General features: G+C 40.4%; 1 protein-coding gene across 4 annotated transcripts; it reads left to right on the top strand.

Moving 5' to 3' along the window:
* On the top strand, positions 1–24,706 carry fam131ab (family with sequence similarity 131 member Ab). 4 transcript variants are annotated; one of them, XM_088428126.1, is made up of 6 exons: positions 1–361; positions 4,680–4,819; positions 9,841–9,934; positions 10,853–11,035; positions 18,642–18,773; positions 20,095–24,706. In XM_088428126.1, the coding sequence occupies exons 3-6, from the start codon at positions 9,865–9,867 to the stop codon at positions 20,703–20,705; spliced, it is 996 nt and encodes a 331-aa protein (XP_088284252.1). In that variant the 5' UTR covers positions 1–361; positions 4,680–4,819; positions 9,841–9,864; the 3' UTR covers positions 20,706–24,706. The 4 variants fall into 4 exon arrangements, with proteins under 4 accessions (XP_088284252.1, XP_088284251.1, XP_088284250.1 ...); XM_088428125.1 differs by lacking the exon at positions 4,680–4,819 and having other exon boundaries at positions 2–361; XM_088428124.1 differs by lacking the exon at positions 4,680–4,819 and having other exon boundaries at positions 320–438.

Genomic DNA, 24,706 nt, shown 5'->3' with positions numbered 1-24,706 from the left:
TGGGTGTATATATACAACACGCGTGTGAGCTCGGCTTTGGATATCCATGTGTCGTAATCTGATTACTCTCGACGCAGACCCGAGATTTGCGCCGGTGTGGACTAGACAGCCCGAGACCTCCCCTAGCCCATCATGAGCTTGTTGGCCGCGGGGGAGATCCGCGCTGTCCCTCCGCCGTGGTGCTGATAAGAAACGCTCAAGTCAGACGGACGCGAGAGCAAGTGATGGGCAACCTCCCCCCCGCCCTCGGTGTCACCCCGGCAGCCTGACATCGCCGCCGCCGCCGCCGCCGCCGCCGCCGCAACCCAGCCGAGCCTCCTCGAACGAGAGGAGCGAGGAGCGCGGCTCTCCTTCTAATGAGGTACGCTTCCCTTAGGAGAAACTCTGGTCTTCATGCAGCTGCAAAAATGGGCTGCATCAGCTCTAAAACGCCAGTGGGTAAGAGTTGTTTTCAATTTGTTCTGCCTAACACGCACGGAGGGCTGGAGGAGGCTGCCACTTAATTTTTGCTGCAACCGTTTACGTTAGGTGCAGTGAACCGGTGAGCTTGTGCAGCATGCTTGACACCCAAAATGGGACATCTTCACATGCTTATTTTGACTCATTTGATCCACGCGGCATCTTCAGTATGACACACTACGCGGGATTGGATTTACATGCAGTATACATATTTTTTCTGTGTAAGGTAATCTGATAGATACATGTGTGGTGGGGTGGGAGGTGGGGGGGGGGGGGGGCTGCAGCCTTTAAGCATCGCGATGTTTGGGAGAGTTGCAAGAAGCGTCTGAGGTATTCCTGACATCACTGAGGGATGCTCCTTGAAACACTTTTGATTGTCGTGACGTCAAGACTCGACGCGATGCTGTTGACCGCGCTGACCCACTTTAGTTGTAAGGTAGGACGAATTTTGCCATCCGATCACGATTTTCCACAAACGAAGCAGGGACGATGGATGTGTTGCCAGCGAACAGGCTTCTCGCTTGTTTACACATTTGATTTGGTCTGGCTTTCTGTTCACTTCCCGCGAGCTCGTGTTTGCTTCTCCTTTTTTTTTCTTCTGCACTTAAGGGTTACGGTCCCACCACTTTACCTCTTTTACTGCTGCTTTTGATGTAGCTAATACGCGACCTGCACACATGGGGTTTATCCGACGTACGTCTTCTACCCCCTGCCCTCAATTTATGCAAAATGATTGCATAATATCATTTGATGATTATGACACCTTCGCGTCCGCCCTCCACGCACACAGGAACAATTTCCACCTGTTTCACTTTAGTCTCACAATAGGTGACAAGTCCTCGTTATTGACTTAATTGTTTGATGATAATGATGATGGTGGTGTGTGTTGTGTGTTTGCCCGTGTGCGCGCGCGTGCGTGTTGTGTTCGTGTGTGCGAGACAGAGCGAGACGGTGAAGCACCGAAGTCTGTCCGCAGTTTCCACGACAACGGGATGTACGGAGGAAACGTGTGTGTGCGTCGGCGCGGGCGTGTGTGTGTTTGTGCGTGCGTGGGAGCAAGAGAGGGACAGACGGAAAAACATGTTTGTATGTTCGTTTGCTTGGAGTGAAATAGACTCGGTCAGACACAATAACATTACACAAATAATAGCTAGGGAAGTGCGATTTCTGAAAGGCTGAATAAAAAAAATGAAGCATTTTGATTTGATTTTGATTATTTGTAATTATGTTGAGTGATTACATGAAATGAACTTGAATGAACCGTATGTATTGACCTTGGAATTGGACAGTGGGAAAATGAGAGTTTTTTTTTTGTTTTGTTTTTTTAAGGGGGGAATGTAAAACACCTTTGGAATATTTCTGAAAAAAATGTTTGATCTGTCGAGAAATATTCCAAGGGTGAATTGAAATATTAGAATGTTTTGACTTCCAAATAGGGATAATGTAAATATCTAATGTTGAATGTGCTACTGAAGTAAATGGTACATAACAAATGTATAACGTTAGGCCTCATTGGGACTTAATGGAAAATTTGTAGGTGATTTTTTTGGGGGAAAAAAAAAAATTAATTAGAAAATGGAAGCACAACTGGCCTGATTTTCAAAAATCTATGTTGAAATGCTGCAAACCAGTCAAAAAAGTGAAAGGAGAAATATAAACAAAACGTAAAGGTTAAGTGGAAAATGCAATTTCTAGAGGAATTGCATGAGGAGGCTATAAGGCTGAAAAAAAACAAAACAATGAAGCATGTGGAATTAAATGGAATCATATCAAATGATCAGGAACTTTATGGAATGTTGTGGTATTTGCTAAATATAATAAAACTGGAATAGTCAATATTTATTTATGTATTTATTTATTTGAAATGTTTGAGTTGAAAAAAATGCATAAACAGGTCAGTTGCTTTTATAGAACAGGCTTTGCTTTTGCCGTGTGAAGTGTAGTTGCACATCCACGACACCAGGTGGTGCAGTGGCACTCTCATTACCAAAGTCTGTACAGGAGTTAGCAATATTAACTGTTTAAATTGCTGTTTTTATCCTATAGCACTTTCAGGGTTAATGTGATTTAAAAAAAAAATCTGTACAATGTTCTATACCCTTTACATTCTGAGGACATATGCATATCCATATCCAATCATGTGAATGTAATGTATTTTGCACATAAAATCTCTCAATGCCATTTTTACTGTTTATTGTGACATGCATATATGCACAGAGCAGCTTCATATGTCCTCCATAACACAAACGTACAGTATGCTTGCAAAGATGCACACCTGTCACCTCATCTGAAAAAAGTCGCATTCACAAAGGTAGCCCTAGATTAAATGATACAATACACCCCAGCACCTGATCTCATCACACCCAATTAAATAGCACATATTGAATTCTGCCAGAGGGCAACTTGAGCTCAGGTCTTTGACCCAGAGTGCGTGATGGCTCTGGATATTGGACTCAACATATGAGATGGGTGCTGGAGACTAATGGAGCAAGATGTTCTTTTCCAAAGAAGAAATGGGGGTGGGAATTAGGGGGGAAAGGAGCCAGGCTCTGACATTTCGAGGCCCACCTCCTAATCTGGTTTTTCAAACCTGATTTGAAGCACGGCGAGCACACTCCGCAGCGTCGGTATGTTTCTGCTTGGGGGTTTTCACACGCTGTCTCCCGCGCATGCGAACACACCAGCAGGATTGCGCCTTCGAGCTAGCTCGTCACAAGTCTGTCAAGCTGTGCCCGAATGCGTGAACAGGTGACGTTTGCATCCGGCGATGGGTGGGGTGCAGCTGCAATCTGTCATTGTGACCCCGTTGTGTGGTGTTCGCGTGGTAAAATTGCAGAATTCTTCCACGTCAGGCGTGTCTCTTAGTTGCTTTGTTTTTTTTTTCACTATGTGCTACATCTAAGAGTTAATCCTTCTCTACACACCGACGTCCGTCGTGAAAAAATCTCGAGAATGTCAAACTGATTTTGCGCTGCTGCCAGGGTATCACCTGCATGACATGTCATGGCTATTAATTGCATGGAGGAAGCTATCTCAATGCAAGTCAATCCAAAACTCCAATTGAAAATACGGCTGGTCACTGGATTGAGATACAGAATTTTTACATCGCCAAAGGCATGACCTGGCATGACGATTGTTGGACCACAAGTCTCCCAAATATTTTTTTTTCGGTTTACATTATTCACGCGCATTGCATTCATACGATAAGGCGATGTGCAAAAGTCTTAGCGTTGTTATTTAAATGTTGAAATGACGAAAAAAATGATGTTGAAAATGCTTTTTAGAATGGTTCACACACAAAATATGATGGTTTGGTATGTTTATGAATCCTGAATATTGAAGAAGAATGAAGAATGGATGCATGGATGAATGGATAAAATCAGTTGGGTGGAAAATACATCAATTATGAGTCTATTATTGGGTCAATTAGATCCAAATTTCTTGGTTGTTTTGGTCCTGTAAGATTTTTTTTTTTTTTTAATGGGCGTGAGTGGTTGTTTTGCACAAAACAATCTAGAAATTTTGGTCGAATTGACTTGATTTGTTTGTTTTCTTTTGATTTGTTTTAACCCATAATTGTTTTTTAACCCAACTATAATCGACATTTAGAACAGAAGTGAAATGTTTGGAAACATCCTCTGATTCACTCTGTTTTTTTGCATTATTTAAAAATGTCCTGAAATGAGGTTTAAAACTTAACTCATTTACATGATGATAAAACACGGACTGAATTGGTGATCAGAAACAATGATCAAAACGGCATCTTTTATCATTTATTTTCTTCAAAATAGAGACCTTTTACCCAGGCAACAGCTATACGAATCTGAGTATTTTTTCCTCAGTTTTATGATGACTTTCATGGTGTGAATTTCTTCAACTTAACTTGTTTGAGCCCATGGTTATTTGGAGGTGTTTCCAAATATTTGTCAGGTAATGTAATAATAAGAGGGAACAAAATGCAAAACATTTCTATTACGTGCATTGAATAGTTTTCTTAAATGATCTATTAAAAAAAACAATTATATATATACATAGCCTCCATAATATATTGTGGAAATAAAATATACCAGCTGAAAAAACACACGGTGGCCTAAGACTTCTGCACAGTGCTCTATGTAGAAGCAGCTGAATATGTACACAATAATCATGCTATCTTAAAAACATCATGCTATAGCCCTACTGTGAGTTTTATTGTTTTTGGACTTTCTTCCTTCTGACAGTGGCGGTCGATGGTACGTTACGCGTGGACTGGAGCCCGTCAGGCTCCCTGTCTGACCTTGCGCTTTTGGGGAGCACGCGAACCCACCTGGTGCGCAGACTGATTCTGACACAACCTTTGGGTGCACTGGACTTCACCCAGGTGCCTCAAACACTTTATTTTTATATACGCTGTGTCACACAGGACAGCTATTTCAAAGTATAGTCCAGTCAAGTAAATTTTATGAATACTGTATTTTCCGCACTATAAGGCGCACCGGATTATAAGGCGTGCATTCAACGAATGGCCTACTTTAAATGTTTTTCATTTATAAGGTGCACCGCATTACAAGGCGCACGGATTAGAAGCTACAGTAGTGGCTGGCATCCACTAGATGGAGCTGGGCAAAATGGAATGTCAACAAATCAATCAGATAAGTCAGTCAAAGACATTACGATTCTGATTCTGATTAAGACAATCAGAAATTAAGAACAAAGATGATTTGTGGAATGTATGATCATAAGAATGGGGAAAAATACCTCTTGATTACATTAAAAGACTTGCCAAGGCGGATAAAGAGTTTAAAAGAATATAATTACGATTCTAGTAATTATTAAACTTGAGGTTTTTTTTAATCAAATGACAATCAAAAATCTTAAAATATGTTGTTTTGTTGGTTTACGAACAGCTGCTGAATTCGTTGTTTAGAATCGCCCTTTCTTTTACAAAAACTTGAGGTTTTTTTGCGCCTTTTCCCCAAATAATTTGCTTCAAAATTGGAGCATAAAGAGCAAATCGAAATTTCAAACAGTGTGTCGAAAACATTTTAATTGTAAAAAATACATCCCTAACTGTAATACAGGGGTCGAAATGGAAAAATTTACATGGTGATGAAGTTATTTTATTTTGTCGTCCTCCAAAAATGTGCACCTTAGAGTGTGGAAAATACGATGTAAATATATATATATATATATATATATATATATATATATATATATATATATATATATATATATATATATATATATATATATATATATATACACACACACACACACACGCACACACATACACACATGCATATGTGTGTATTTTATGGCCTTTTGGAGATTCAAAAATGTCACACAGATATATCACCGGATTAATAAATGAATGCCACCAAACCAGAGAGGCTAAAGCAACAGATCTATTAAAATTAATTTACTGACCCACAAGATTTGCTTCATCAGTCAAAAGACCGTAATTTGCTTTCTGAAGTAGAGATTATTTTCCTCAAACTCTCCTTGCCAGATAATTACACAATAAATCAAACCATCCAACCCAACTATTTATCATATAACGCAGCTATGTGCTCACTTACTATGTGAGTCCTTAAAAATGTTAATCTTTGGGATGACTCATCGGCCTTTCAGCAGAATTACATATAAACTTCAAAAGCAGAGCACTAAATGGAATCTCGGTCACACACAGATTTTTGTTTTTAAACTATTCCCTGAAACTGTTTTGTAAGAAGAGCGAGCAAGCACCGTTGTGGCCCAGTTTGAAAAAAAAAAAAAAGAAAAACACAAAAACCCTGACTCATTCTACCTTGCGCTGAACAGGGAGACCTTGTGCAGTCTTGTCTTTGTCTTGTCAAGTGTACTTTTTACAACCAAGGGTATGCAGCTAGGAAAGAGAGGATGATATGCTATTTTTTTTCATTTTGTATTTCTCCATTAATGTGTTAAAGTGAGGCCATCTAGTTCACATTGGTATATCCACTATACAGATGCTGTCCCTTAAGCTACTCTATTATCGTATTCATTCATTGACAAATGATGCTAAATAATATCTCGGTCATCTTCTGGTTTTGTGTGCTTTAGTTTAAGCCGCAGAGGAAATGGATGGATATATTTCACAAAATCATACACCGTTAAATATAAATCCCAAACAAGAAATAAAGCAGATAAATCCGATTTGAGTCAAACTTTGGCCTCAGAGCCCAAGCGGAAATACACTCCCCACCACCCCATCACCGTTTTGACCGGACAACGATGTGATTATCTGTAGATCGACCATGGAAAGCCTGAGTCTGTTTTGCCATTCAAAAGGCAACACAAACATCTCCTCAGGGTGTATGACACATCTCCTCCAGATTATCCTCCGTCTGATCTGTGAGCCTCACTGTGGCACAAGAGGCTTATCAGACCTCCAGGCTGCCGTTGAAACCGTCACAACCTTGGGATCCCCCCTCCCCCACCTCTTACTCTAACAGGATCCCTCCCACAGACACATTTGATCTTGTTTGTTTGTCTGCTTGTTTGCCTGATATGTTGTTGCATAAAGTAGAATTGATAGAGAGTCGGGCTGATGCTCTTGGAATGATGTCTCATCTTATTTTTTGCATATTATATGTTGCTAATAAAACTAAATCACTGCAACACACACACACAGATATATATATATATATATATATATATATATATATATATCAGTGGTGGTCCGTGCATTTCACACTTACGCCTTGAGTGATGGCGACTTGAATAAATAGTCCTCAGAAACACACACACGAGTTACCTTACCATTACCATTACCAACCCCTTCAACGTGTACAATACAGGATATTTTACTGGAGCATTTAAACATCAATAAACCCGCATCACCAATTAAAACTTATCAATGTGATACTGTCAAAACTTAAAAACGTTATCAGTATTTGTCCACAAAGTTTTATTGAGTCCACCAAGATCAGGCAAGCTTTAACTAGATTGTACGGTAAATTACAAGTTGCAGTATATAAGAAGAACATAGTTTTATTTATTTACCATTAATTGAATATGAAATAAAATTATAAAAAACATATTAAAATGAAAAAATACATCAGTAAAATTCTTGTCCTCACCAAAACTGCTGTCTCCCAAAACACTTAATTCAACACAAAATCATTTCTTCTTTCATTCCTCAAGAGGCTTCATTGACTTGCTTGTACAGATCGTCTGTGTGTTTCAGTTCCAACAGTAAATTATTTTCTATCTTAGGTTTTAATTCTCTTTAAAAAAAAAAATGCTCAACTCTACAGAAGCGCAGGACACAGGGATTCCAAAGCGTAAAGCTTGGTTGCCCTGCATAGCTGCTGAGTATCCAATCACAAAGCACATATGTCACGTTCAACATGAGGCTTTCTAGCTGGCCTTACTGTCGCCACCTTGTGATCTGATTGGCTATTGTCTATTAACTCTTTGTGCCCGTAAACACACAGTGCACCGACGCCCGCAACTGTTGATTGTGAAGGCCTCGGGCAGATTTCATACAGCCTAGCAACAGAGGTTAGCTGAATTCTGATTGGATAAAAACTCTAACCTAAAACTACAACACTGGATATAATAGGACACGAAGAGAACAGAATATGGTGAATAAATTAGCTCAATTGAGCTTGGCGATGTTGCTCAATGTGTAATGGGCCGAAAGGACAGCAGCTGAAGACATCTGCGGATCCATGTGTACCGACCCAGTCTGCGCCTTTTGAGATGAACATTTCAAAGCCTTCACTCAACCAAGTGTTTTGACCCATATCGAGTATCAGTACAGTCAGTTCAGCTCTGCATGTGGTCTTTGGTGCTGAAGTGCCTGGCCCTCATATGAATGCGGATTGGACCATAAGAAGTGACAGATGAATGATCTGGTCACCACCCGATACTCACTTTGTGGGCTTTGAGAGTCCATCTTTTGTTCGCAGGCTCGTTCCGCAAAAAAAACAATCTCTTTGGCTGTCAACACAAAGAAGTGTACTATTTTTTTTTTCCAGATATATTCTTAACGGTAGCTGAGGTTTCATCCTATTTGGGGACTTGAGGTACTCTCAAAAAGATCCACCTGGTCTATTGTAAATGTTGATAGAATGACCTACATTTCTCTGGCACAGTTTTCTGTCATTCAATCTGACACACTTTTCTGTCCTTCAAGGTTGAGAGATTGTGTTCAATCATGGTGGCAAACTCATTCAAGCAGTTTGTGGAGCATCAGGACCAGCTTGTGGTTCATTATCTTGAAAAGAATGACTGGGATTTGCACCAGCAACCTTAAATTGACTGAACAACCCCTTTTTCTGAGACATTATGCACTAATACAGTAATGCTCTGTCGGCTACAATGAAACACTAAAAACATTTCCTGCAGTGTTTTACACAGTGATAGCTAAAAATACAATACATGGTTGTATGAAATTTTTGGTTTGTATTATTTATTTATTTGTTGTTTTGGCGGCTCGCTGGATCAGTGGTTAGCACGTGTGCCTCACAGTTAAGGGACCAGAGTTCCAATCCACCTTGCTCCAGCCTTCCTGTGTGGAGTTTGCATGTTCTCCCCGGGCCTACATGGGTTCTCTCCGAGCACTCCAAAATCATGCATGGCGGGCGTATTGGACATACTAAACTGTCCATAGTTGTGATTGGGTACATGAATAGTTGTTCGTCTCTGTGTGCCTTGCCATTGGCTGGCAACAAGTTCAGACTTACTGCCCCAAGTCTGCAGGGATAGGCACCAGCAAGCCTGCGACCCTTGTGAGGATAGGCGGCTCTAGAAAATGGATGGATGAATATTGTTTTGTTGCAACATTCATATGCAGATGTATTATATATCGATGCTTACCATGTCAAAATAATCCAAAATATTTTGTGTCTACTAGTCAAGTCTGTAGCTCTTGTTAGACTAGGATGTTTATATCCATGTTTTATCCATTAAGTGACATAATGTTTTTGCTTTAGAAGTACCTTTACGACTTGAATGGAATGAAAAAATATGAGTTTTGATGTAACGTTTTCAGACTACGATTTATAGTAGTTGTATAATTTATAAAAGACGTGAATTACATATATTACAAGAGAGAAAAAAAATCATTGAGGGTGCTATTTAGTAATCAGTGTGACTACAGCAACGGACACATTTTGTCCCATGACTACATAAATCCAATTTGCTGTATTTTGGTCATGGATTCTATGAAATTTCTTGACTAGCAGAGCAAATATCCCTTAATTTTGGAATGACCTTTACGTCTGGAGACCTCTGTATGATCATTTGTCTTCAGAGACAAACTGTGTGTCTCCCCCCGAGCCATCACAAGGAGCAGTCAGCTGTTACATTCACACTGAGTTGAATTACTGACTTGACTACTCCCCACTGAGTCCTGCTGTTTTCTCATCCTTCAAGGTGAATGTTGATGACACCATTGAAATGTTACCAAAATCAAGGCGAGCTTTGACCATTCAAGAGATTGCAGCGTTGGCACGATCCTCCCTGCATGGTGAGTTCAATAGAGCTTCTGCACAAACACGCACACGGGGAGCCTGAAAGTCCTAACGTCAACATTTTGTGCAATATGCTGTCTGATGTCTTTCTTGATGTCTCAATCTGTGGTTCAACTCATAACTTCTTTTTTCTTTTTTTTCTTTATTATGTGTTAGCAGCTGTAGTTTTAACCAAGGTTGTACTACATTATTTTCATTAAAAGAAGCAAGCAGACCGAACCAGCGTCAGAATCCATTCGTGTTCACAAACAGAGGCATTAAAGGGAAAGTGTGTAAGATTTAGACTGTTTTTTTATAACGGACCTGCTATCTTCTTCTGAAATACTATCTTTTAATCTGGAAGGCTGCACTGAATTACCTGTTTCCATTCTCTGTTTGTCATTTAGCTTTTAGCGGTGTTAGTGTTAGCCAAGGTTGTTACCTCATTGGTTTAAAGAAAAGAATGAAAAGAGTCACCCAACATTTGAGTCTATCCTCGTTCTAATGCAGGAAAATTAAGATGACGTTGATTTTATCTTAAGAATTCTTCAAGCGCTTTAGTTTTTAATGTTCACTCATAGCAGACTTTAAAAATGTGTGCTTTTAATTTGGAAGGCCACGCTACATTTCTGTTTCCTGTTTTTCCCTTCCCAAAACTGATTGGCTATCTGGCACCACGTTTCGTGTCCTATCGCACAAAACACGTACCATAGATGTCGCCCTATCACCGAATAACGCGAACTTCTTTGACTGCAATCCAATACTTGTTTCGCCGACCACGGAGTCTGAACGAAGCTTTATTTTTTCGTGGTTTGGTTTGGTTTAAGAAGAGCCATCCGCTTTTTCAAGGGGGCTCCAAAAACCTTCCATCCATACCCCAATTTTCATCAACCTTTCAATGCATCAGAACATAAGCTTGAATATTTGCCTCGCAGGTATATCCCAGGTAGTGAAGGACCATGTGACAAAGCCCACCGCCATGGCCCAGGGCCGAGTAGCCCACCTCATCGAGTGGAAGGGATGGTGTAAACCCATGGAAACGCCGGCAGCCCTGGAATCCGACTTCAATTCTTATTCTGATCTCACCGAGGGAGAGCAGGAGGCCCGCTTTGCTGCTGGTAGGACCTTGTCTTCCGTTGTGCATGTTGCTGCGCTTCATTCAACTTTTGAACTTGGAATAAGCAGGACTGAGGTTTTCAATGGCAAATTTGGCCCTGGGGGCTTTAGAACATGTGCAACTATAGTATCCTAAGTTATGTATGAGTCCACCAGCAAGATTTAAATAGGAATTATCCCCAAAGACTGTGCTAATAACATAATTACTATTCCTTAGTTTTAAATCCCAGTGGGGATCATACGGCCGCTAATCCATCATGCAACCTTTTCAATGAACAGCATCTGCTTGGCTTTTGCCATATAAGCAGTGTGCAAAAACGCAGTGTCCAAGTTTGTGTTGTCCGGAGCTGCGGAGTCATTTCATCATCAAAAATGGCAAAATGCCCTGAGTCAGGCAACGTTACTTTGCCTCTCCTTCCCTTTGCAACGGCGTCATCAAAGTGCAACAAGAAGAACCAAAATAACAATACCTGTTATTACTGCGTGTGATGTGACATTATCAGCAAAGCTAATTGACATTCATTTCCATTAATCATTTTGCTTTTTATTTTTCCTTGACTTATTTCTAGCTGAATTAATTATCCCCAGCCGCCCTTTTTACACTTGAATGTCTCTTACAGCCCTCTATTTATTTATCTTATCCTTTCATCCGGTTTTCACCCCGTCGCTGGCTTGCTCCCCGCAATGCAGACTCTCAAGGTTAATTTGCTCACTAAGGTTTTGCTCGTGGCATGTGCCACCGTGACTGAGCGCTTTTTCCGACTGTTTTTTTTTTCTTCCCCTTTTTTTTTCTCCCCCTCTCTTCTGTCTTGCAATTAATAAGACTTCTATCAAATCCGCTCCTGTCTCTTTCCTACAAGGATTAGGATTTTGGAAAATTAACTTTTTAACTGTATTTTTTAAAACGTTTTTTTTTTTTATAAAGAATTCCTGCCCACCTTGGAAATTGTTCATTTATAAATCCAAAGGTTTTACTCTAATTTTCTCCCATATTCTAAAATCACATACAGTATTTTAGGGTATTTGAAAACCGGGAGATGTTCAAGCTTTTTGCTTCCGGGACCACATGAAAAAAAATGTAAAAATGGAAGCATGCAAGAGTCACTTCCGGGTGTTTTTTTTTTTTAAACTTTAATTTATCAATCACACCAAAATCAATCATTTGTATATTACAGTGTTTTTGAGAATCCACTACCTAAATATCTAAAGGCAAAGAACTTGAGATTTTACAAGATTTTGGGGATAACTTGAGATTTTACAAGATTTTGGGGTTGTCAGAGACCTAAAAACCCACAATAAAATGTCAGCCACTTCATTAAATGACTCCGAATCCCATCTCTCCATTCAATATTTTTTAGGCATTTATTTTGGAATCATTTGTGTGACATATTTACATTTTCATGTGTAGAAAAGCTCTCCACTCCAAAGCCACGACTATTTGTAAACAAATGATTTATATTGGGTTTGATTATATTCACTTTCATAAAAAGTGTTTAAAAAAACAGTAAGGTATAGTACTTGGATCATTATATGGTTGAATCTTCAAATTTCACTAAAAAATTTCCTATATAGTTAATAACAGTTTTCATTAACTATATAGGAATTTTTTTATATATAGTTTTCTATATAGTTAATAACAGTTTTTATTAACTATATAGGACATTTTTTAGTGAAATTTGAAGATTCAACCATATAATGATCCAAGTACTATTCCTTACTGTTTTTTTAAACACTTTTTATGAAAACATATGAAGTGAATATAATCAAACCCAAAATAAATGGTCCAGAGTTCGATTCTGGAATACAATATACTGATTGAATGCCTGGAATCTAAGATTATAATGTATTGTATGATGTTTCAGCCAACCAAACCCACTAAAAGGTACAGTGTAAAAAGACGTGTTTTTGATGATGTTTTCATTCATTTCAAATGCTGTCAACATTTTGTCCTCTTATCTTGTCCACTTGTAGTCTGGTGATGGTGTCACTGTGGGTGGCTGGACACGCTGTGTAAATGTCAGTGAGCATGTAGGTGTGTTTTGTGTGAAGTGTGAGCATGTTTGTGTGAAATGGAAAAGACGATTAAAGGAGTGTTTGTTGTAGGCGTACGAAGAACGGAGAGTTTTTTGGACACGCGCAGTCACACATTTTGCACTTAATCCTGCGCAGCTCTTCACGCTGCATGTTTATGTAACAGTGTAGGTGACAATGGCTGTATGACCGAGTGCGTTTGTGTGTGTTGGTCTGCCTCAGTGGCCCTGCCGAGCGAGCGAGCGCGAGAGAGCTAATCTGTGAAAGTACAAATGTGTGCTGCGTCTGCAGATTGCTGTGGCACATCTCTCTTCTCGTTTCTGGTGCACGTCAGTGGAACAATGCAGAGAAAGCGCATGTGCACTTCTTGTGCTTGAGTGTTATTGAGTAGAAACGCATTGGCGAATTCAAGTATATACCAGAACTGCACATTTGGTCCTGCTGATGTAGCGAGTTAACTCTAATTTAGCAGTTCTACACCATGACAAATCCAGTGTTCACTCCTGCATGCCAAACAGACGAGTTGACTGTAATTGCATTTATGGATGCAGCCCTGCCCTGTACCCACACTATTACTGCATATTTATTTATTTTCCATTAAAAAGGGTGATCAATAAAACACTCGCCCAATTGTAATTTTGACCTGAGCTTTATCTTTTGAAGTTCAAGAAAATGCAAAAGTTACATATCTTCCCTGACCCTTTGTCAAACTTTGCAACTGCATTGAAGTTGGAACAAAAGTAGTACTGTATTTTTCCAATTATAAGCAGCGACTTTTTCATCATGATTTAAGCCCTGCGGCTTATCTGTTGTTGTTTTTTGTTGTTGTTTTTGTTGCTTTTTGTTGCTTTTGTTGTTTTTTGCCAGCCACCAGCAAGCAAACGTGTGTATCTCTTTGAGGTTTCAATTTATGGAACAATTATGACATAGAAAGAAATACAAAAAGTTTTAGGACTATATTATAAAAAATACATATGTAAATTGAATAAGAGAATGTATAAAATTGTGGGGAAATTTGTGACGAATAAATTGTATATACAGTACACAGTTTATATGATTTTATTTATGTATTTATGATTGTATATATGATTATGTGCAATGTGTTTTTTTATGTTCACTAAAATAATTGATCAAACAAAAGGAGATAAAAAAAGATGGTATTGAAGTGTTGATTTGGATTTTGAACTGCTATTTAACTGATAGTTATCTGTTAGTGTTGAAAATATCCATCCATCCAGAAAATGCAGTTTATCAATTAACTTATCAAATATTAGTATTTTTATCTGCAGTTGTTTCATTTGACTAGTCCATGTAGATTGATTCCTTTTGATCGAGTGGCGTATTTTTATTTGAGTAGTTCAGTCAAAAAGAGTATTGTAGAGAAAAGCAAAGCCAACAGATAAGGGGTCGCAAGCTGATGCCTTTTTGTTTTTTGGAAAAAAAAATCATCAAAGCAACAACACAAATGTCATCATTTTCGACTGAAATTAAGCCATATTGCAGAAACCCTCCAAATGAAAAGGTGCTTAGGGCCACAATTTGGTCAGGGGCGGCTCTGAATAAACTGCACCGAATACTCAGTGTTGTGCAAAAGCAATGCATTTTGGGGTTTATGAATATTTGATGCTGTTTATTCTCCTGTAACACTTGGTTGGACGATAACATGGGTTTGACTGAGCCTCAAGGGGGTTAGTGAGTCAGTCTTGAGGGTTCAGCTGAGGTCAACACAAAGTGTGCGTGGGTGTGTGTGTGTGTGTGTGTGTGTGTGTGTATGTCTGTTCCATTCACACTGCTCATAAGATGATGATGCCACATTGTTTGATGCTGTGCATTTCTGGACTTTTCACTGTAAAGGCGTCTCTAATATCCATTCCAGTCCGAGAAAATGAGGTAGACGGTTCACCTCGGAACTTGGGTTCAGTTCAGTTTTTTTTTTGTTAGCGAAGGTTTACCTCCATCGCCAATCACTCACTAATATGGGGATCACTCAGGTTTTTTGGGGTGGTTTATGTAAAGTGCCTTGAGATGACTTCTGTTGTGAAGAAAACTGATTTGACTGCTCTTGACTTAAGGCGACCGCAAAGGTCACAATGATTTGCAGCTACTCTTATCATGGATAACTTTTTTTTTTGGTCTGACTTTCATGCTTTCAAATCACTGTTTTTCTGTACATCTCATGGAATACTGGTAGATCATTTTCATTTTGTGGCTTAGCAAATTATACACCTGTGTCTTGAATTTGGAAAAGAATATCTTTCACACTTTGAACTGTGAGGCAGAACCACTCTTTCATAGAGCCGCCTATATAATACTATATTCTTCTAAATATTACTTTTCCCCCCTAAAACATATTGTTGTAAAATTACCACTTCATTTCTTATAATTCATTGACTTTTCTCGTGTTATCTTTTCTGTGCCGCTGTCAGTCTTTCACAGGGCAGCCATTGCATCATTTGTTCACTACTAGAAAGAAAGAAAGAAAGAAAGAAAGAAAGGAAGGAGGGATGGAAGAAAGAAAGAGAGCAAGGAAGGGAGGAAGGAAGGGAAGAAAGAACAAAAGAAAGAAAGAGAGGAAGGAAGGAGGGAAAGAAAGAAAAAGAGAAAGAAAGAAAGAAGGAAGGACGGAAGAGAGGGAGGAAGGATGGAAAGAAAGAAAGAGAAAGGAAGGGATGAAGGAAGGGAAAAAAGAACAAAATAAAGAAAGACAGGAAGAAAGGAAGGAAGGAAAGAAAGAAAGAAAAAAGAAAGAGAGGAAGGCAGGAAGGAAGGAAAGAATAAAGAAAGCAAGAAAGAAGGATGGAAGAGAGGGAGGAAAGATGGAAAGATGGAAAGAAAGAGAGAAAGGAAGCTAAGAAAGAACAAAAGAAAGAAAGAAATGAAGGAAGCAAGGGAGTAAGTGAAAGAAAGAAAAAGAAAAAATAAAGAAAGAAAGAGGGAGGAAGGATGGGAAGAAAGAGAGAAAGGAAGGGAGGTAGGAAGGGAAGAAAGAACAAAAGAAAGAAAGAGAGGAAGGAAGGAGGGAAAAAAGAAAGAAAGAAGAGGGGGGAAGGATGGAAAGAAAGAAAGAGAAAGGAAGGGATGAAGGAAGGGAAAAAAGAACAAAACAAAGAAAGACAGGAAGGAAGGAAAGAAAGAAAGAAAGAAAGAAAGAAGGATGGAAGAGAGGTAGGAAAGATGGAAAGAAAGAGAGAAAGGAAGCGAAGAAAGAACAAAAGAAAGAAAGAAATGAAGGAAGGAAGGGAGGAAGTGAAAGAAAGAAAAAGAAAAAAGAAAGAAAGAAAGAGGAAGGAAGGACGGAAGAGAAGGAAAGACAGGAAGGAAAGGAGGAAGGAAGGGAAGAACAAAAGAAAGAAAGAAAGAAAGAAAGAAAGACAAAAACAATGTATCCAGCTAAAAGTATTTTATAAGGTTATGTGATTCGCACTAGAATTAAGGAATACTTATAAAGCGACCCAGACAAGGACAAGGTGTGAGTCAAGACATTGGATGTGAAGAAAACTTTCAAATGCAGCACTTGGCAACAAACAAACGCAAAGAGTTCTTTTTTCAGGCGCGCTGGTCTCTGCGGATGCAAGAGGAATGAGGGGAAAGGTGGAATAAATCAGAAGCACTTTGTAAGAACGCGTTGACTTAATTGAAAATCAAGGCAGCAGGCTGGTACATATTGACTAGGCAGTAGAAAAGAAATGAGCTTCAGTCTCACACGGGCTGATGTGTGGACGCGAGTAGAATTGCAGCGGACGTGGAACGACAGCAAATGCAGGTCACGAGGAAAGACGGGAGCGGAGCACGACGGCTCCGAGAAATCAGGATATTTCCAGCCGTCGCAAAGAGACAAAGACGGTCGGGGAGATTCGAGGCGCGGGCCAATCAAACAAAAGGAGATGCAAGAGACTAGTTTTATCGTATGCGACAACTGGAAGAAGAAAACCGAGAATAGGGGTTCCTGTAGCTGATAGAGAATTGCAGAAGGAAAGCCGAAAATTCACTCATGGGCACGCCTAGTCTGGCAAACGCTCCGACTCAAAAGCTCCATTTATTTTGAAACTGATTTTCTGTAAATATTTGCCAATGCCAAAAACAGAGTGGAAGCAGATGTGGAAGCTGATCTACTAATTGAGTGCCCCCAGGACTGCGTCTGCCAGCTGGGCAAAACTGCCACGCAGGTTATTTATGTGTCCTGGCAGAGTGTATGCAAATTGACTAATTTCGCACTCTTTCTGATTTATCTGAGACAAATTGCAGCAGCTGATTTTCTTCCATTACACAATGAATCTTAATGCATGTATCAAGATTTTTCAAATGCCGGCATTTACTCATCAATGAAGGATTTCTGTGTTAGAATAAATGCATATAGATTATCCCATGTTTATTATGCAATCAGTTACTATGTTTTTTACGCAGTGAGTATATTGGTAAATTAGGAGCTGCAAGAAAGAGACAGGCCCATGACTTGACCAACGGGGTTTTCGCGACCCGTCCTGTCGCGTTTGATGTTCCTGAGGAAGACGATACCAGCGTAGACTCTAAACTGCATTCCTCACCATCATAACCCAATTGTTTACATTGTTGCCAAATGTCTCCCCCAACGCTTCAGGGCAGCAATGACTTCTGTACCTAAGTCCAACCCAAATGAAAAAATGAGGAGCGGAAATAGTTTGGAAGGAGCTTTCTGTCCGCCTTCCTCGTGAGAATAAGTTGTTGTCTTCTTTCTGCTTTGTTGCTAATTCAATATTCTAGTTTGCCTGAACCTAACATTCTGAATGATGATTACTTTTTCATCATCAATGAAAAAACTCTTTTCAACAACATTTATTGCGTCTCGTTCTCTGCAGCATGCTGACATATGCGACTTACCAATTTGACCTCATAACCCGAGTCCTGAAAGGCTGTAATGTTATTTTTAATAGACAGCAGGTGGGAACAATTGCTATCCCCTGAGACAAACAAAAACAAATGGATTTGCTGCTTAATTCATATTCCACAAAAGTTGCAAAGAACAGTGTACTTCTTCCACTGATTTAGTCAGGTGTGCCATGGGAAATTATTTAATTGAGAGCTGTGTGTTGCACAGCAATCAAATAGTAAATACTCTTCACCAACAGGTGGCAGCAGAGTACTTTGAGACAAGATCTTAAGGGGTGTAAAACTGTGTTTATTTGATTCCTTTTGCTTAAATCAGGTTTAGAGTGACTTTGAACTGTTAAAATATCTTTTTCCACAGAAAAAGAAAGTGTGCCTTGGCTCAAAAAGGTTAAAAACCACTTGCCTAGAAGCTATTATTGTGAATACAATAATTTTGACTACAAAAGCAAAACAATGCATTTTGCGTTATTATTCCTTATTGTTATTCCTCAATGATGATATATTTTCCGCATTTACCTTGGTGCCTTTGTATATATTTCCTCACGTAATGTCAAAGAAAAGCACAGTAAAATTCTAAATGCGCCTGTTAAATGAGCACAGAAGACTTTTGTACGACAAATAGATCTGCATAATATGGAGACAAAAGTGTTGCTACGGCAACCATGGATTTGCGCGTGTGTGTGGATCTAATGTACGGCTTGTGTCTTGCAGGTGTTGCAGAACAGTTTGCCATCGCCGAGGCTAAACTGAGGGCCTGGTCGTCGATAGATGGTGATGATTCCAACGATGACTCATACGATGAGGACTTTTTGCCTGCCAACGAGCCTGCAACACAGAGCACAGGTATTCGTACACACAGACACACACCCTAATCTCAACCTATGGTCTAAAATAAGTCATCACCCTCAAAAAGAGGCCTGAAATTGTAGGATCCACCAAAATGGTCCCCTCAATTGCAAGAGGTCCACACAAAGAGTAAAAGATGGAATTTGGTCCCCATCAGCTAGTAAAAACCAAGCACACACACACACAGCAGTTTGCGTAGATTTGGTTGCAACTGTGCTCAGTGTCCATCTCGCTGTCTGTGTGCATTGTCCTGTGTCCCACTGCCCCACTTGTCATCTTCTTGCAACATTATTTTGCTCCTTTGCGTAATTTGATATCCTCTTGCAACTTTAATATGATTTCCTTTCCTGCAGAGGCAGTGTGTGTCACATGAAGATGTGTGGCTACGGAGGTCTGAACGTGAGCTCGTGTGTGTTTAGCAAAGCTTTCATCTTGATTACGTTTAGCAACCAATAACAGCAGCTCATATCAGACAGCTCAGTGTTGCCCCTCCGAGAAATCGGAGGCTTCGTCTTCGCCTTTGGCCAAAGCCAAAAAGGGATTTGTCTTAAGAAAATAATGTCTTAAGAAAAATTGCAAATGTCAATTAAGACTAATTAAGGTCTCAAGAAAAATGCAACATTGAATGAGATCTAACGGTAATCCGCTAACTTTACAGACACTCGCTAACTTTTTGGAAATTGTGAATATTTTCAAAATTTCCTAGCTATACAAAGAAACTATTTGGACTGTTTCACACTAATTAAGACTATATCAGAGTTTCTTAAAGGGACAGTGTGTAAGATTGATACCGTTTTTCAATTATAATGGAATGAATTAAAAAATTTTAAATTTCAAAAACGTGCAAATTAATGTGTTCGTTACAGCCGACAGTATGTTTTAAATATAATCATAGTTATCATTAAATTATATTAAATGGGGGTGGCACTTCTCGGGAGGCGGCCATGTTTGTTATAGCTACGGACAATGGCAAATGCAGCACCTGCAGCACCCCCTGCTGTCCGTAGCGAAAAACGGTCTAAGGCTTACTCACTGTCCCTTTTAAAAATAATTCAAATTTACAATTGGGAAAAATTAAGAGCATCTAAAAACAATTGCGAGCTGAAACGGAACTTCACAAGATCAAAATAGTCGCTACCTTCACTGACACACACCAGTGTTCAGCCCTCAGTGGGACGGGGACTCTGAGAATCTTTCAGAATGTCTTTAGAACGTGGAGAAGAATTGTGACCTTGAATTGTGATCTCAAAGTGTCTTCTATCTGTCATTTTTACCCATCATCGTTGATCATGCTTGGATGGTGTCTCTCTCCTTTCAGACGTGCCATCATATCCTCCGTACTTAAAAGACCTGATCCACAGCCAGCTTTGTCAACAGCTGGGCCTGTCCGGGCCCGGCTGCGAGGGAAGGGCCAGCGGGGAGCCGTCGCCCACAGCGGGCTCCCCAGACACTCTGTGCTCCAGCCTTTGCAGCCTGGATGAACACCACCCGCTCCTGCGCGACCTGAGCGGCCACCGCGGAGGCCACGGCAACGCCGCCGAGCTGGCCGCCAAAATCCTGTCGGCCCTGCAGGGAGGGGAGGAGCTTCTCCTCGCCCGACTTCAGAGGGTGGGGCGGACGGGGCCGGGCGGGAGGGACTGCGCTTTCCACAGCCTCGGAGGCGGCGGGCACGGCCCCGGCGGCGGTCAGGAGTCTCCGGCGTATTCCGTGTCTTACTCGGAGACGTACCTGTCCCCCGGGGAGGATGACGAAACCCCCTGCAAGGACTACGAGGCCACTTTGTGCCAGGCGGAGGCCAACGGGGAGGAGTTCCCGGCAGATTACCAGCCCCGCAGGAGGATGTCTGACGTGGCCTCCTCGGGGGTGGTTTCACTCGACGAGGACGAGGAGGAGGAGGAAACACTTCGGGGCAAGTCGGACCACCAGTGACTGCTCTCACCTCAGCCCGCCCGAGGTTCTTTTTACGTCTTTTATCATCCCAAAAACCTTCGATCCACCTTTGCATCCGTCTTTGCCTTACTCGCTACGTTTTAATTCTCAAGAAAGTCATTCTTCGTATCACTTTTGTTTTTGCGAGCGTCCAAACAATCTTTTTACGTGAACTCCGGTTCTGGACTTGCTAGAGAAGCCATCGCTTAATTTCAAGCTCAATTTCAATACTCGCGGACACAGGCGACGTCCTGGCCTGCTCTGAAAACTCCCCAAAAGACGGACCGAATAAACGAATCCGCAACACCGATTGTTGATTTTTTTTTTTTGCATGTGATTTGCAAACGCTGACATTTATGCGTCCGACCTGAGCACGGTTTGAAACTTCATCCGCTCCGTTTGACCCCCCCCCCCAACCCAGCGGCCCCCTCCCGCAGGAAAACCTGAGCCGTCCACTTTCTCCTCACTCCTTGCAAGAGACAAATTACAGCATCCTTTGGGCATGGCTTGCTGAGTATGCCAAACTATTTATTCCTGTCACTATCAATTATGAGCAAATGCTGGAATGTTTTTACAGTGACAGTACATATTATAAATTATTAAAAAGAAAAAAAAATGAAGGATTTGTCACAAAGGATATGACAGAAATGATATGCTTTTAATGTACTAGTTTTCTATCACACATCAATTGTTATGATAGCTTATGTCGTTATGATTGATGGACTGGAATTCCGTGGATTCCTGCATGGAAGACATAAGAACTTTCTGGATGTTTTAACACACACACACACATAATCTGGAGACAACACATATGAAGAATGATGGGGAAAATGACTTTTGGTTGGTGGACTGTGAAGCGAAGTAGGCGGAGAAAGAAAGAAAGAAACGTTTTTTTTTTTTTTCTGTGAGGACATGACTAGCGTTGGAGATTTTCTATATTTTTGTATCCGTTGTCTTGCTTTGATCTCTATGCCGACGCGGCGTGCCAGTGTATGTGGTTTCTTGCACGAAGCTATAATGTGGCTGTACGTTCCTCCTTTTCTTTGTTATCACTGTGTGATATTGTCTACTGGCGAAAATCAAAAAAAAAAAAAAAAAAAACAACAAATGTGAACAAAACATGTTTTCTTTGATTTCGGGGTTTCAAGAGGGTGCTTTTGCAATTTATCGCTTTTTGTCATGACTGCATTCGGAGCATTTTTTTTACATGACTCGGCTTTGATTTGTGTTCTTCAAACTTTTTTTTGGTTGTATGTTTGCAAAAGGGCATGTTTGTGTGATTCATGTGGGAGATCTATTCAAAAGTTCCCCAAGAGGGTCTGTCATTCATACAACTCAGGAAATCTCATCAGACCACAACATCACAGCATTCCACCAGCATGCGATAACGCCGCTCATATCTCTCCTTTGGTCTGTGTGTATGCGATAGATAGATCCAAGTATAGATAGATTCGATACTAAAGTCGATATCAGTGTTAAATTGATACCAAAGACTTAGTATCTAGCCGTCATATTTATGTATTTATTTATTCGGTTTCATTTTTTCATGGGTCCCTTACGCATTAGTTTTTTAGTGGCGGGGTCGCATTTGTGGGGTTATAAACGCAACCATTTGTAATTTTAGCACTGTTTAATGCCATTTTGAAACACAGTTTATTGTTTTGCTCCTATTTTAAATCCAGTTGTGACAGCGTTTTACCTCTTTGATTCCAATCACCATATTTGCCTCTCCATCTTCCTTTTTGTTTTGTTTTTATCCGTGCTAATTAAGGAAGTTGAACAATATCATTACTTGGTATCGGAATCTGCGATACTGGCACCAGTATTTCCTTGGTATTGTTCAATACCAAAATCTCAAGTATCTCACAGATCTAGTGTGTTACGTTTGTGCGTGTGGGAAAGGATTGTAACCTTCGTTTTATTTAATATTTTTTTTCCCGAATAATTCAGAGATGTGGCTCCTTATGCCCCCTTTCAATTATTTAGGAAAGCCTCAATTTGTAAGTGACGTGTGTACGAGAATGTGAAGTATTGTACGATGTCAGCAAGCTTCTCAAGCTTGCACCATTGAATCCGACGATTCCCTTTAAACATTGTCCGGCGTTGAAGGTTAAACTTTTACTGCTGCTGACAATGATCACACATAAAAATAAATATGAAGTACCGATATTATGTGTCATGACAGAAAGATTCATGTTGCCATGTCTGCTGAAGGGACAGAAAGAGACAGCGATAACTCAGGGGGAAACATTGAAGCTGTGCCTTTCATTCTTCACCTTTGACCCCCCGACCATCCTCGTCATCTCATTGTCCATATCGTCACCCCGGAGATCCCCGCAAACACCATTTTGCCCTTTTATATCATGGCGCCAAAGTAGAACAAAACAAGGTCGGCTGCCTCGGGAGTTCCAATGTCCTGTTGCGTCTCGTGCAGCTGTTGGACACCAAAACAGCGTTTTGACGTCATTGCCCTTTTCGGTGACATTCGAATTCGGCTGATGAGCGCCAGGCGAGTGCGTGCTAACGTGCGGATACGGGGACGCGACCATATCATCCTTTCTCCGTTTGTCAACTGTCCATCACACCCTTGTCCAAGGCTCTCTGCTTGTGTATTTGTGTGTGTGCGTGAGACGTTCATCAAAGAGACAAAACGTCTCGGTATACTGCATTTTCTGGCCCGTTTGTCCCATTCATTATACATTCACACACCGACGTGTACGTTTGACAAGTATTTGTCCTTACGATGATAAAATCTGGAGAACTTTCCCCAGTACGCACACACATGCACACACAAGCACACAGCTGGCTTGATGCCCCCTCTCTGCTGTCTCTCCCCTGTCATTTGCTTCAGCCTCACCATCTCCTTTCCTCCCAGCCCGCTTTGTCTCCATCCTTTTATCTCCACCGACACTTGTTCATTTCCTCGTCGTCCTCCTCCTCCTCTTCCATCTAGGCCCACATGGGGCCCATTGTGGAACTATGAGGACTTCTAAATGCTACCTTTGCTGACAGGCAATTAGCCCGCCATTATGAAACCACCTGATGAAAAACTGACGCGTGTCCCGTTGTTGGCAATGTGTCTTTCCTCCATCTTTTTCCTCTTGATGTAGACGCAGTTTGTGGGAAGTGATGAATTGATATTTACCCTGAAAGCCCAGTTCAATGTTGAAGCTGAATGAGTGCAATAGTGTACTGATCCTTAACGGTATACAGAGAAATGGGTTATAAGCAAGTTTTGAAATCCGATTGAATGTAATGTGTCATCTTCATCCTCTAACATCCATCAATCATGCATAACATCACACATTGCGACTCCCTCTGAAATCTCAGCCTGCCTTTTTTGTTGTTTGTTTTTACCTCTTGAATTATTTGCTTCCTGTTTTGGCTGAATGTAATTACATGAATATTGCCACTTTGGATTTGATAATAATCATGTTTGCTGCATCTGAAATAAGTTAATAAAAAATATTGGTATTGTTCTTTGCAAAAAAAAAAAAGGCAATATGGTGTGATCATTGTGTTGAGTGGTGAAGTGGTTGAATCCAGGATTTGGCACCCGATCCTCATTCAGCAACGATAGACTGCAAACCTGAACAAAATAAGAAGAAAATGATGGATGGATGCCGATGGAATGTTGCTTATAGGTCAGCATTTTATGAGCGTGGGGAGTGCGGAAAAGCTCCATCAAGTGCTTCATGCTCATGATTTGATAATGAATGTACCACCATTCACACTCAACTTCACAGAGTGTCCCGAACCCATGCTCCCTGATTTACGTGGCATTGTTACAAATTGTGGAAATCCCTTTGATTTCTTTTTTTTATATATCATAAAAGAATAAATGGAAAAAAAACAGGGAGGTGAAATTTACAGCTGATGATTAAAACATGTAAAAATGTAAAAATACAACGAATCTGACACTTCAGTGTGATTGCAGCTGGACGTGTGGCATTTTGTGTACAAAAATAAATATTGTCCAAATTTTGGACCATATAAAACCA

This window comes from Hippichthys cyanospilos, chromosome 11 (genome assembly GCF_059441005.1).
Source record: "Hippichthys cyanospilos isolate Australia breed blue-spotted pipefish chromosome 11, RoL_Hcya_1.0, whole genome shotgun sequence".
Classification (NCBI taxonomy): Eukaryota; Metazoa; Chordata; class Actinopteri; order Syngnathiformes; family Syngnathidae; genus Hippichthys; species Hippichthys cyanospilos.
The sequence above is the reverse complement of the archived record's forward strand: the minus strand, read 5'-3'. Positions and strand labels throughout refer to the sequence as shown.